The sequence below is a fragment of the Lycorma delicatula genome, chromosome 4 (genome assembly GCF_047948215.1).
Source record: "Lycorma delicatula isolate Av1 chromosome 4, ASM4794821v1, whole genome shotgun sequence".
Classification (NCBI taxonomy): Eukaryota; Metazoa; Arthropoda; class Insecta; order Hemiptera; family Fulgoridae; genus Lycorma; species Lycorma delicatula.
Window position 1 is genome coordinate 189,679,065 of NC_134458.1, and position 15,340 is coordinate 189,694,404.

The 15,340-nt window shown below is 36.9% G+C and overlaps 1 protein-coding gene across 1 annotated transcript in view; it reads right to left on the reverse strand.

The window, feature by feature from the left end:
- LOC142322775 (vacuolar protein sorting-associated protein 11 homolog) overlaps positions 1-15,057 on the reverse strand; it is a 94,307-nt gene extending 79,250 nt beyond the window's left edge. Inside the window, exons 1-2 of the mRNA XM_075361851.1 lie at positions 14,968-15,057; positions 11,932-11,958 (exon numbers count right to left, since the gene is read on the reverse strand). Coding sequence (XP_075217966.1) covers positions 11,932-11,958; positions 14,968-15,057 — 117 coding nt within the window. The remainder of the gene's footprint in view (positions 1-11,931; positions 11,959-14,967) is intronic.
- Between the last annotated feature and the right edge of the window lie 283 nt (positions 15,058-15,340).

Genomic DNA, 15,340 nt, shown 5'->3' on the forward strand with positions numbered 1-15,340 from the left:
AACTACTTCTTAAGAAACCTGAACCGCACATCAACACAAAGTTTGATGAATATCAAGGTAGATGCAGAAGAAATAGATCTTGTACAGAACAAATTCTAAGCCTAAAAATGATATTAAAATATTACAACACAAGGCCAAAAGACATCTTTTTTTATTCAATGATTTTCAAAAGGCTTACAATTCAGTAGATACAGAAACCATATTTGACACATTAAAAGAATACAAATTTGAGCAAAAAATCATACATTTAATTAAACTCGCTTTAACCTACATTAAATCTAAAGTCAAGTTTCTAGGTGAAGTCAGGAAATCACTCCAAATAAAAACAGGACTAAGACAAAGTGAAGGTCTTTTACCAATGCTTTTCAACTTGGTTTTACATAAAGTCAGGAGACATTCTGGGAAAATAATGATTCAAGTTCAAAAACAGGAACAAAGAATCAGAATGTCAAGATTAAATGTCTAGTTTTTTGGGATTACTTTGCACTCTTTGCAGAATCAGAACAAGAAGTAATCAACCGATTACTGAAAGAAGTAGCTGAAGAAAAACAGGCTTGCAGATCTCCTTTACAAAGACAGAAATGATGACAAGTGCCAGTATATAAACCAAAAAGATAATAGAAATAAAGTATGACAAAATTAAGATCACGGGTCATTTTAAATATCTTTGAGAAAAAATTAGTAGAAATAGAACAGATAGACTGACACAAATTAGAACTAAACTTTCTGCACTTTCTAAAATATCTGCTACAAAAAAAAACACACCTTCATTAAATGTAAAATTGAGGAAAACATTATAGTGCAGCTGCAAGACCAGAAATATTGTACGGTGTGGAAACTACAATTATAACTGGAGTAGAAAATCTACTTAAGATGGAAGAATTTTAAGAAAGATTTATGGTCCAAGAAAGCCACAGACTGAGATCAAGACTTGGAGAGCTGCATCAAACCAGTCATTTGACTGGTTTGATGCAGCTCTCCAATATTCCCTATCTAGTGCTAGTCGTTTCATTTCAGTATACCCTCTACATCCTACATCCCTAAAAATTTGTTTTACATATTCCAAACGCGGCCTGCCTACACAATTTTTCCCTTCTACCTGTCCTTCCAATATTAAAGCGACTATTCCAGGATGCCTTAGTATGTGGCCTATAAGTCTGTCTCTTCTTTAAACTATATTTTTCCAAATGCTTCTTTCTTCATCTATTTGCCGCAATACCACTTCATTTGTCACTTTATCCACCCATTTGATTTTTAACATTCTCCTATAGCACCACACTTCAAAAGCTTCTAATCTTTTCTTCTCAGATACTCCGATTGTCCAAGTTTCACTTCCATATAAAGCGACACTCCAAACATACACTTTCAAAAATCTTTTCCTGACATTTAAATTAATTTTTGACGTAAACAAATTATATTTCTTACTGAAGGCTTGTTTAGCTTGTGCTATTCGGCATTTTATATTGCTCCTACTTCGTCCATCTTTAGTAATTCTACTTCCCAAATAACAAAATTCTTTTACCTCTGTAATCTTTTCTCCTCCTATTTTCACATTCAGTGGTCCATCTTTGTTATTTCTACTACATTTCATTACTTTTGTTTTGTTCTTGTTTATTTTCATGCGATAGTTCTTGCGTAGGACTTCATCTATGCCGTTCATTGTTTCTTCTAAATCCTTTTTACTCTCGGCTAGAATTACTATATCATCAGCAAATCGTAGCATCTTTATCTTTTTACCTTGTACTGTTACTCCGAATCTAAATTGTTCTTTAACATTATTAACTGCTAATTCCATGTAAAGATTAAAAAGTAATGGGGATAGGTAACATCCTAGTCGGACTACCTTTCTTATTACGGCTTCTTTCTCATTTTCTTCAATTATTACTGTTGCTGTTTGGTTCCTGTACATGTTAGCAATTGTTCTTCTACCTCTGTATGTGAACCCTAATTTTTTTTTAAATGCTGAACATTTTATTCCAGTTTACGTTATCGAATGCCTTTTCTAGGTCTATAAATGCCAAGTATGTCAGTTTGTTTTTCTTTAATCTTCCTTCTACTATTAATAAAATAATATAATATTAAATAAATATTAACTATTAATAAAATATATTAAAGTGAAAAACGGAATAAAACAATAAATAATTTCAGTACAAGTAAGTATTTAACAATAATTATTTTTTTATTTCTTGAAATACAAGATTTCTTGTGACAATTTCTTAATCTTTTACTCACTTAAAGTGATGAGATAAATAAAATTAAGATAGAGATAAGAGCCCACAAAGAGCAAAGAAAAATTACAAGGACTAATAAAAGACCAAGAAATTATAAATTATATATTTATACAGAAAAATTTTAAAAAGAAATTAACCATAATTAGTTTAAAAAACTTCCACAATTTGCATTATGAAAGAAAAATTAATTCTGGCATAGTTATTATCCCTATGTAGAAAAGGTTGAGTTTTAAACTGAATTAAAATTTCTTCTTTTCTACATAATTGTTCTTCAAGTCATGATTTGTTTGAAAAATATACGTAGGAACTATGGAAAATTGTACATAAAAAGTGTGGTTTCTCTTTGTTCTTTCTGCTTTGTTAATTTCAACATTCCATAACTACAGTTAACTATTAAAAAAAACCAATGATCACGTCAATGCTGATTAATGACCACTAATTAGAGTTTAAGAACAATTGATCCATTGTTTTAATATTTCAATCATTTTTTCTTACAGTTGGTTATATTAGACCGATTGAAATAACTTATTTAAAGTTGATGTCGTCTAAAGTTGATGTCAAAAAGAGTTGTGGTTATTTAAGACACAGAAAGGTATACTTTCACCAACTTCCGTCAAAATTAAATTATTTTTGCAGAAATGAAAAATAAAACAAAAAAAAATTTCACATTTTTCTCAGAAATTTCTAGGTCGTGTTAAAAAGTGACCTCTAAAAAATACTGTAGAATTTTGCATGATCTACAACTTCTGTATTAGAAAATTTTTCAACCCCCAAATCACCCCTCCACCACCGCCACTCATACATTTATTATTTTTATGTGTATTATAAGCCCCTTCACCATTTCCACTATAATCTGTATTTATTAACTAACTTTAACCAAAATAAAATAGTTACAACAAATAGAATTTGAGTAGGTACCTGTAATTTTTTGTGTTCAATATACAGTCTCGAGAAACATATTTAGGCCTTTTATTTGCAACACAAGCAGCTGTAGTAACCCATTTAAATGTTAGTTGATATTTATTGTTCTCTATCAGAATCGGGTTAACATACTAAAATAAATTTATTAATTAAGAAATCTAATTCAGAGTTATACTAATGTTTCATATCTATCTTTACACAGTATAATACTGTAGTACAAAAGACATAAACCATCTGTGAACAATGCGTACTACTGATACAAGGCAAAAAGTACAGACTATAATTTAAGATAAATGTAAATTCCAGTGTGAAATTTAAGATTTCAGGACTAAATACTTAATTGAATAAACATAGGTTGACCTTTAAACGCAAGCTAAAATTAAAATATTCTGTGTTTTCTATATTGTATTATAAAATTAAAATACTAGTAATAATATTATATTAGAAATAAAAGTAACAAAATGAATAACTTAACAACATATTTTCCTATAATTGTTATAACTTTTGTAATTCACAAACAAAATAAAAATTATTCTTTTTTTTTAATATAAGTTTTCTGAAACTGAAAGGTATAACCTCTTGCACATTTTAGTGGATATGGAATGAATGGCACATGTATAACACAGCTACTTGGTTGATTTTCATAGTCCATTTTACTTTCTAATAATTAAATCAGGTCAATACACTGCTGAAATGAAGAGCTATTTTAATGAATATTATGCTGTTATGGATAAATACAACGATTTTAAAAGCTGCTAGTGTACTTTTGTTTTACAAAACAATCACTTAATGATTGCACTTAACTGGAAGATCCTGTTTCAAATACAGTCATGCTGGATGTTTTTCATAAGTAACAAAACTTCCACAATGTATTCCTAACAAATTTTAAGCTTATATAAATTAATTACTTAAAAAAAAAACTTGAACATAACATACTCATGTCACAGACGAGTTGGGTTTGGTGGTGATCAATAATGGACAGCACCTACCCTAGTGATGGTAAACAGATGCTCGTTTGTGGATGTCACGTTTGTCTCGCCGAGATTGGGAGAGGGATCGTGGAGATGAGTGGTGAAGAGAAGTCATTGAGCGACCATTTCTTTGTTTGGTCTGAAATTGGGGACGGTTTGTCTTGTAGCATGGTGGCTGATAACAGGAGATTATGTCCGAATGAGGGCCTAGCCAGGCTTAAGAAGTTGGTGAAAGAGCGCCCTTGTCATCTGAAAAATATCTCCCCCCAGCACCCTGACGAAGGCGGTATCAAAAACAACAGAAGAGTCACTGGACCATACAAGTCCGCAAAGAAAGATGTATATTGGTGGACTGTTCGGGTTGCGGATGCGAGAAGGTGCTGTATTACGGCCAGGAGACAGCTGGAACGGGCCAGGAGAAGGTGATATCGTGAGGACATCCTCTCATGCAGAAAGGAACTGGCCGAAAAAAGGAGCGCTTACAGGAGTGAAATACAGGAGAGCTCCTGGACATGTTGGAGAACAACATATGGGGTGACGCCTTCCAAATTGTAATTGGTAGATTTGGTAGAAGACGTTACCCATTCTTGCCGAGGAGGTTCTTAGGAACAAATTGGTGTTTTGTTCCTTAGAGGTGACTGACTCATCTATAGAGAGATAACTGCAGTGGATATCCCTGTATTGGCGAGCTGCGACAGGCGGAAGGGAGGCTGAAAGCTAAAAGGAGCCTCGATCGGGTTACTAACAAGGTTGTGGCTGCAACGGTGGAATTTGCTGCGGACCAACTGCTGGCGGCCTTTAACCGAGTACTCCTGGATGGTTGTTTGCCACCATAATGGAAGGAGGCCAGGGTGTTTCTACTGAGAAAGGTTGGAGAAAAGGTGAAGGAAAGGCGGGAGGCCCAGTCGGATACCGACCTCTTTGCCTGTTAAGTTATCTAAGCAAACTCTTCGAGAGGCTGTTGGCGGAGCGTCTCCGAGATGAAGTAGAACGGAAAGGAGGCCTTAGTGAATGACAATATGGATTCAGGAGAGTGTGGACAACGGAGGATGCCATAGCTAGGGTGATGAAGATTGTTGATCAGGCTGCAGCGGGTTCTTGGAGAACGAGGTGCATCCCTGCGGTGGTGATGTTGGATGTCAAGAATGCAATCAACTCACTGCCGTTCGGGTGCATCATGGATGAGTTGATTCAGAGCGATATCAGCCCATATCTGGTGCGAGTCCTTTACGACTGTTTTATTAGCAGGAAGATAATTGGTCATGCAGAAGGTAAAGAGGTTACAACTAGTATGGAGCGCGGTGTCCCGCAGAGTTCGATAATTGGACCGATCATGTGGAACCTAGCATATGATGGGTCCTCAGGTTGCGGTATCCTGAGGAAGTTTCGATTACCGGTACTGCCGATGAGGTCTCCATGGTATTAGTCGCCTGAACAAAAGAAAAGATCATCTGGAAAGGTGAACGAGCTATTCCATTGTTCAACAGATGGTTGGCGGGCCACGGCATTAGCCTCGCTGCAGAAAAAACGAAGCTGCTGGGAGTCGGGAGAAGGCGACTCTTCCCTATCAGGCTACAGGTAAGGGGGGGGGTCGTTATCGAGCCGGTCAGTAGAGCCAAATACCTGGGGGTTTGGCTTGAAAGCCGGAGAGCCTTTCAAGATCATGTCAGGGAGGCAGTCGACAAGGCAGGTAGAACAGTGTCGACTGTCTCAAGGCTCATGACCAAAATTGAGCCGAGCTCATCAAAAAGGAGGGTGCTGGCAGTGGTGGCTCGGCCCGTTGCCTTGTATGCCGTGTCAGTGTGGAGGAGGGCGTTATGGACGAAGTGGCCGTTCGGAGGCTTGCGGAGCTGCAGTGCCGACTGGCAATCGGTGTTGCTAGGGCTTACCGTACGGTCTCTACAGCCAGTCCTGGTGATTGCCTCGCTCCCCCTATGGAGTTCTTGGCGGAAGAACGAGGTTCGGAAAAGAGAAGGAATAACAAAGAGTATGGCCAGGAAGGGGACGACAGAGCACTGGCAGGAGAAATGGACTGGACGAAGAGGTTAATACCAGATATCAGGCCTTATCTCAGACGTGAGCACGGGGAACTTACATTTGTGCTAACCCAATTGTTATCGGGGCATGGTAGCTTTAACCTATATGGCAGGAAGAGACGGTCATCTGAAAGCTGCTTGTATTGTGGAGAGCAGGATACCGCAGAACACACTGTCTTCCAGTGCCCAAGGTGGGAGGAAGACAGGATGATGATGCGGACACAGTTGGGAGAGGTTACCGCAGATAATAGTGGAGGCAATGCTTCACGGTGAACAGAACTGGTCAATAGTCAGTACAACCGAAAGAAGACCCTGGAAGAAGTGGAAGATAGGGGTGTTAGTGTTAGGGCAGGGAGGACAGCCCCATTCAGGAGGGGTGGGATGCTCTAGCATACTACCTTCAGTGATTGAACGGGGACTCCTGGGGTCCTTAGGTGGGAAAAAGAAAGACCGAGACCCAGTCTGGGGACCCCGGATTAGTGGCACACGCTTATTAAAAGTTCAAGACCCAGCCACTGGGAGGGTGCTGTCAGGAACAGCATAGCTGGGTCGGCATGGCCTCCTTGGGGAGTAGAAACAACTGACACCCTCAAGGGCGTGTTATACAGGATCTACCTTGACAGCAAACATTAAAGACTTTACCCTCTCATTCTAATCGGTTTGTGGAGCATTGCCATTGCGTGTGAAAGTGTTAATGTGAATGCAACAAGATCCATTTGTTGTCGTTCACAATAGTTGAGAATTACAAGAAGTTAGTTGCTGTGAATTCTCGTGAAAGATGTTTTTATGTAAGATTACAAAATTCAGTCAACTGGATAATTGAATCCACCTTATCATTTCAACAGAAACAGTTTGTTGATTGGTTTTAATCGAGAAAAAATACAAACGATGATTTTTCAAAGGAAATCATCTTTAGTGACAAGAGGCAATTTCACTTTCTTTGGGGGCCTTGTAAACAAACAAAATGCCACAATTAAAAAACAGAAAACAATCAAGAAACCCATGACAAGATGATGTAATGTACCCTTGAGACCAAACAGTATACAACTGTTGAGTGATCGGAGCTTATTTTTTTGTAAGATGGAAATTCCACGACAGTGAACCGCAATGACAGGGAACGATACCTGAATGTGGTACAAACTTTTTGTGGTGTATTTGAATGGTCTGTTCTGGCATTACTATATGAAGTTCTTATGTGTAATGATTTATCGTAACATTTCTTGAAATGAGTATGTAGATTAACTTTGCAAAACCATAAAGTAAAATATTTTATTTCAGCTTGGTGATGATAAATTGCTAAGAGATGTTTAAAATGGATTTCACATATAATACTGAAATAGATTTAGAGATTATAACCTAAATAAAATCTAGAAAAAGTTCTTATAGTAATGATTGCTCCATTATTATTTACAAATAATTAATGTAAGCAGACAGATTTTAAAAGAAATAGACACTTGTAATTGTAATATAAGAAAGGATATAAAGGAACATTATTTTAATGAACCTAAGACCGATATTCATGGAGAAACTACTGATGACATTAATAACAGTGATTACACATGCACTTTTATGAAAAGGGTAAACTTTTTTCTTTACTCCATTGCAGAGTTCCTTTCCTTCCCCAACAATAAATAACTTTTAACTAAATAATAGGTTAGGAAGTTGTAGTTTAAAATTAATTAAGGTTATCTTTGACTCGTCCGATACTGAATATTGAGTCATCAGGGAAGGTGAAAAAAAAAATCGGGCCAAACAACAGAACAATTTTAGCATTAGTTTTCTGCCTGCGAGAAAGGGACATAACGGTTTACATTGTCATTTATAATAATTAACCTAACCGTCAAAAAATCTTCCCACTAATTCAGGTACAATGATCTTTTCACAAAAAGTATATTAGACAGGTAAGATTTTAAGTTAAACAGATTAGTCAAATTAAATTTAAGGTTTCCTTTTTGTTTACAAGGGAGCAAAACAGTTAAGCTAGAAAGGTTAAATAAGATTTTCATAATGTGCTGTTACAGTATAAGCATAAAAATGTAATTAAGATCGATACAGTTTTAAGATGAATCTGATAGCAGAGCCAAGCAATTGCGGCATGTAAAAAGAATTGCAAGTAACACCGGGAGGCTTTGGCCTTCTTATAATACAAAAATTCATACTGAATATTAACAGGGTTATAATTACTTTTTAACAGACCGATTTATAATGTTCTGAAAAATCACTAATGCTATTACTGTAATAAAAATTAATATACAGTTTAGAATTAACTTTATATAAAGTGTTTATTTTTCAAAACTATAAATTAATGTATAATTTATAATTATACATATGTAATTGTTCTATTTAAAAATGATTTGGAGGAAATGCTGATCATCGTGCTAGAACAAAAACCCGAGTAGAAAATGAAAAAAATAAAACGATTAATTAAATGAGATATGAGAGAAGATTGTGGTGGGTTTTAAAAATTATACTCCTTGATTCAAACTTTGATTAGTTCAAGGAATAGGAGGCATTATTGTAGTGACAGAGTGGCATTCTTTTAACTAATGTTGCCTTTATAATGGCTACTGCTATTAACCAGATTGAATAAGTTAATTATTTTAGGAGTTTAACTTTACGAATAATATGAAAAGTAAAAGTACTGATACTACATTATACATCTGTAAACCATGTCAATCCCCTGAAGAAGGGTCCAAAGCAAACTGGCTCAAGCTCAGGAGAAATTTCACGAAGAAAAGTAATCGACTAATATTATATACAGAGTGATTCAGGAGGATAAGGCAATACTTTGACAACTCATTCTAGAGGCTAAAAATAAGAAAAAAGTTCATATAAACATAGGTCCGAAAACGCTTCGTTAGCGAGTTATTCAGGGTGAAAGATTTTGCCCGAGTTTCAGTTCCTCCGGGTAAATTAAGGCTTTCTGAAATTCTGGGAAGGTCAATTAAGGGGCAAATTTAATTGTTTCTTATGGGGTTTGAGCTGGGAAATCGAAAAAATAGGTCCCAGAACTGTATCTCTCCTATTTTCTAAGATATCCCATGTAAAACGTCAAAAATAGGGTCAAAAAACACATTTGTTTACGTTTGACGTACAATAACGTTGTTAAATTGGCGATAAATCATACATTTTTTAAACGTAAATTGTAGAGAATTTAATTATAAGAAGATTGATGTAAATAATGACAACAAAAAAGAAATAAAATTTTAAACATGTCGACTTTTATTAACAACAAAACCGACGAAAACTTAGAAGAAAATGTTACAAAAAAAGAAATGTTAAATGTGTAGGAGCTCTATCAAGTTGGTAATACATTTCAATTTGTTTTGCTAAGGGGATATTTTCCGGCGATATAATAAATTCATTACGTAAAAATTCCAGATAATTTCTCCCTGTGACCCGATGTTGTAGTATGAAAGGACCGATTAATTGGTAGTCTATGATACCGCACCAAACATTCACTGAAAATCGTTGCTGGAAATTTTTTTCCACTGTAGCATGTGGGTTTTCTTCAGACCACCGATGCGCATTCCGTGTGTTGTTTATTCCGTTACGAGTGAATGTAGCTTCATCCGAAAATAGTATAAATGCAATTAAATGTTGATTCCTACCAACCCGTTGAGAAAACCGCAGCCGGCTGGCGTACTCACCATGCTGGAGATGCTGCACTTTCTGAATATGAAAAGGATACAATCCATTATTATTTAATGTCCTCCATATTCTACTTTGTGAAATATCGAGCCGTGTTGCAATTAATCGTGTGCTCGTTACTGGACTACGTTGAACCATCTGCTGAATGTTTTCACCTTCATCAACAAGATTTGCTTGTCGTTCAGATGAAATATGAGCGCTGGGAAGTGTAACGTTCTCACGAAGATTATTAAAAATTGTAATAAATACTTTACGATTTGGTACAACACGACCAGGATAACTATGTCACCCACCGGGTTGGTCTAGTGGTTAACGCGTCTTCCCAAATCAGCTGATTTGGAAGTCGAGAGTTCCAGCGTTCAAGTCCTAGTTAAGCCAGTTATTTTTAAACGGATTTGAATACTAGATCGTGGGTACCGGTGTTCTTTGGTAATTGGGTTTAAATTAATCACACATCTCAGAAATGGTCGAACTGAGACTGTACAAGACTACACTTCATTTACACTCATACATATCATCCTCATTCATCCTCTGAAGAATTATCTAAACGGTAGTTACAGGAGGGTAAACAGGAAAAAGAAAAGATAACTATGTCGATATTCCGTAACCGCTGCCGCAGCACTTCCGTTGCAAAATCCATATGTGAAAATCATGTCGGCATATTCGACGTTAGTGAAGATACGCGGCATTTTTCGAAACAAAACTAAACAAAATTTCACTTTTTTTAAGAGACTTGATTTTTATGCGCTGTAAAATGAATACAAAATTACACTTCTTAACAGTTTTCTGAAATTTTTACGGTAAGAATTCGACGTAATACTGCAAACACGATTGATCAGCGAAAGTTTATTTAACACATTACCACAACTAACTGACAACAGTTAGTAGTATTTAAACAAATTTTGATGAAAAAAATCAGTATTGCCAACTTGTTTTCTGTAGGTCTAAAATTATTGTACCTACTAGACACATCTGTTTTCTTTTTTTGCAAGTTTGCATCGGTTTTGTTGTTAATAAAAGTCGACTTGTTTAAAATTTTATTTATTTTTTGTCAACATTATTTCATCAATCTTCTTATAATTAAATTCTCTACAATTTATGTTTAAAGAATGTATGATTTATTGTCAATTTAACAACGTTATTGTACGTCAAACGTAAAGAAATATGTTTTTTGACCCTATTTTTGGCGTTTAAATGGGATATCTTAGAAACTAAGAGAGATACAGTTCTGGGACCTATTTTTTTCGATTTCCCAGCTCAAACCCCATAAGAAACAATTTGCCCCTTAATTGACCTTCCCAGGATTTCAGAAATTTAACTACACTGATGAATCAAACATTAAGTTGATATCAAGTTAGTAAATAAAAGAAGTTCAGGAAGTTTTTATTGCCAGGGAGACAAAGATGAAGGTATATAGCATGTAACTGAAGAGGTACGGTGCAGTAGATGCTTTTCAATAAAATTTATTAAACCCACCGGGTTGGTCTAGTGGTTAACGCGTTTTCCCAAATCAGTTGATTTGGAAGTCGAGAGTTACAGCGTTCAAGTCCTTGTAAAACCAGTTATTTTTACACGGATTTGAATACTAGATCGTGGATGCCGGTGTTCTTTGGCGGTTGGGTTTCAATTAACCACACATCTCAGGAACGGTCGAACTGAGAATGTACAAGACTACACTTCATTTACACTCACACATATCATTCTCTGAAGTATTATCTATCGGTAGTTACCGGAGGCTAAACAGGAAAAAGAAAGTTCAACCATTCCTGAGAGTGGTTAATTTGAAATCCAACCAACAATGAACGTATCCACGATTCGAATACATATCATCCTCATTCATCCTCTGAAGAATTATCTAAACGGTAGTTACCGGAGGCTAAACAGGAAAAAGAAAGAAAAGTAAAATTTATTACCATAAAATATAAAAGAATGAATAAAAAATACATCAAATCTGTTAAGAGTTATTTTGGTCAAAAAAGTTCTTCATTATAAATGAAAAAATAGTAAAAGGAGTGTGAAGTAAAAATGAAGAAACAAAAGAGGCATCAATGTTCTCAAACTATAGTACTTAGTAACGTCAAAGAAATGAATAAAATGAAAATAAGGTATACAAACTCTTACTTGTACTGATACTCCCAGCACTAAAAACTACATCTCCATTTGAAGAACTGTTTTTAACACAAATGAATGTATCTTGGAGACGTTTAGATTGTATTTTTTACAGAATGAAAAGTACATCTTGACTTTGTAATCTACATTATCTGCATTATCGTCTACAATAAAATCAGTTGTCTAAACTGAAACAAACAATTTAAATTTTCAGTCGAATTAAAAAAAATTAAGATCTACATCACCAATAAACAGGATGCTAACTTTGCTCTTTCTTGACACTTTTACAGGCTTCTGACAACAATCAATAAAAATCAGTTCAATAATTCTAGTTCTTGAGAGGAACAAAATAACATAAATACAGTTATCATAAAAGAATGGTGCGGTTTTTAACATGGTTTAAATTAAAACAGAATTACTTACAGTTTATGTTTTTTATTTTTCAAATTTGTCGTCTCAAACATTTTTATACATAATTAATAAATTTCAATATGTGCGCCCTTAGTCGCTCGACAAATGTCCAAACGATACTCAACTTCTCTCCAAACATAGTTAATATTTCTTCGTTATTGGTTGTCATTGCTTCATTAATCCTGGTTTTTAAGCGGTTTAGGTCGCGAATTTTTTGCGTATAAACAACGCTTTTGATGTACCCACACAAGAAAAAATCGCAAGGTGTCAGGTCGGAACTCCTTGGAGGCCAAGTACGGGTCCTTGCCGGCCTATCCATCGATCTCCAAATTTTTCGTTCAAAGCGTCCGTGACCGACGCATTGAAGTGCGGGGGAGCACCATCTTGTTGGAAATGAAGTCGATGAATGTTTTCGAGTTCATCCGGCTGAGGAAACCAATAATCGGTTAACATGTCAAGATACACGACTCCATTAATTGTTTTTTCAGCAAAGAAGAAAGGCCCTATTACACGATTTTTCATCACACCACACCAAACATTAACTTTAGGCGAATCGCGTTGTTTCTTGATAATTGCGTGTGGGTTTTCAGAGCCCCATATTAGTGAATTGTGTCTGTTAACGCATCCATTCACGTGGAATGTAGCTTCGTCTGTAAAAATTATATCGTCTAAAAATGTTTCGTTTTCACTTATTCTGTTCAACATTTCAACAACGAAATTGTAACATTTTACACCATCATCGGGTTTCAATTCCTGCAGTATCTGGATTTTATAAGCGTGTAATTTCAGTTTTTTACGTAAAACTTTGTGAACTGTTGATTTTGGAATACCTAATTCGACGCTTCGACGGGGGATGGACTTCCCAGGACTTCTAATCGCCGATCGTCTAATTAGTTGAACCGTTTCGTCCGGTACACTCGGTCTGCCGGTTGATTTCTGTTTCTTAACCGATCCGGTTTCTTCGAATCGTTTGAACCGACGCGTTATGTTATTTTTGTGCGGCGGATCCTTCCGAATTCACGTCGAAACGCGCGTTAAACTAAAATTACGGATTTTAATTCGACCATCAATAAAACACACTTTGCTTTGTCTTTATCCGAGAACATAGTAACTCGCTAAACTCACCGTTGCGGTGAGTATTGTTGTTACAACAATACAATAACTGACGTTGTGGTTACAACTGCTGATAAACAAACTTTTGGGTTGGAGGCTTTTAGGGATAGCAATATAACACCTAGAAATTTCCCTACAATCTTCCTATGAATTACTGAAACCGCACCATTCTTTTATGATAACTCTGTATTTATACAATATACAGAAAGTGTAGATTATAACTAAAAGGAGGATTATGTATAACTGTTCTAAACTCTTGCAAACTGCAATCAAAAAAACATAATTCAAAAATGCTAATAACTTTTACAATACACAGCACAAATTCAATAACAGAAAGAAAATTATAATTTTAAGAAAAAGATTTGTTTTTATTTTTAAAAAAAGCCACGCCCCCGGTCGCACGGGTTACTGTCCCCCGGTGGCCACCCCCACCAGCGGGATCCCAAATCGAATCGCAAATAACACCAATATAACCGTGGCACGATGACAATGCGCCTACCTCCAACCGAGCCTAGTCACCCGTGATCCTACCACGATCGAGTACTTCGATTAAACTTCCTCTGCAGACCTACGTACCGCAAGGGCGCGAAGAAAACCAGCCACTATAGACCACACTAGTCGCGGATCATCCAGTTAATATCGAGATCCAGAAAGGAATGTATTCTTTCAAGTTCCCTAACAGTTTGTGAACGTTCGACCTCTTATCGGGGACAGATGTAGAGGAGTGGTCCACTGTATCATCAGTCCCGCAATCCGGGCATTGACTCGAATCCACCAAAAGAAACCCGGAAAGGCATCATGCCCGGAGACAAACTGTGCGATATACCGATTGGGGGAGACCCATCCAATCGTACCTAAATCAGGCACTATAGGAAATATACCATGGGAGTAGCGACCTGTGGGGGATTCGTCCCACCTGACCTGCCAAGACGCAAGTCCTGGGTCTTCAATCTCCTGCTTTCGTTCTGACGTCAATAGGTTATTTACCTTGGAAATGTAGCGTTCCCTACGCTTATTAGCCAAGATATCTATTAGTTTGACTCCGGCTATAAGACAAACTGTCTCCCACGAGACTGTTCTATAACAGGCAGCAAGAGGAGTCGCTGGGCCCGCAGCAAAATGTCCGCGCAATACCTAAAAGCCATGCGGTGAGCCCAGACAGGCACAGCATACAGCATAATAGCTTCACTGACACATTCGTAAAGGATACACACGGTACAGTAATTCAACCCCCGATCGGGATGAATGGCTCTACGGATTCCATAAAAACCAACGGGCGGCCTTTTTTGTAACATACTGTAGATGTTCCTCGAATCGAAAATTTTCATCAAGGATAACACCCGGGTATTTTTGAGCCGTAACGTACCGAACGAGGTGACCAGCCATCTGAACCCGGATCGGTCGGGAAGCAGCCGATCGACCCTTAAGCAACATCATTGTCGTTTTCTCTGGGCTGAAAATCATCTTTTGTTGGAGACTCCACAGTCGGAGTGTCTCACAAGCTCGAGCAGCTCGGAACTTTACCTCGTTACGGGAATCCCCTTCAATCAGTAGCAGCGCGTCGTCAGCATAAGCAACGATACGATAACCACGTGGCAACCTTAAACGTAACATGGAATCGAATTCTATGATCAAAAGTAGGGGACTCAGAACACCGCCCTGAGGGCATCTTTTAATTAGGGTCTTACGGACCTCCAAGCCGCCATCACGCAGGGAAACGGTCCGATGGCTGAAATAACTTGAGAGCACTTCTAATTCATTTCGTGTACATTTACGCTTCTGAATCTGAAACAGGGCAGAGGGCCAACAAAAGTAATTAAGTGCCCCGGATATGTCCAGAAAAATCCCTAATACATATTTACATGGACTAGAGGAAGCTATATTCAACACCTTTAGT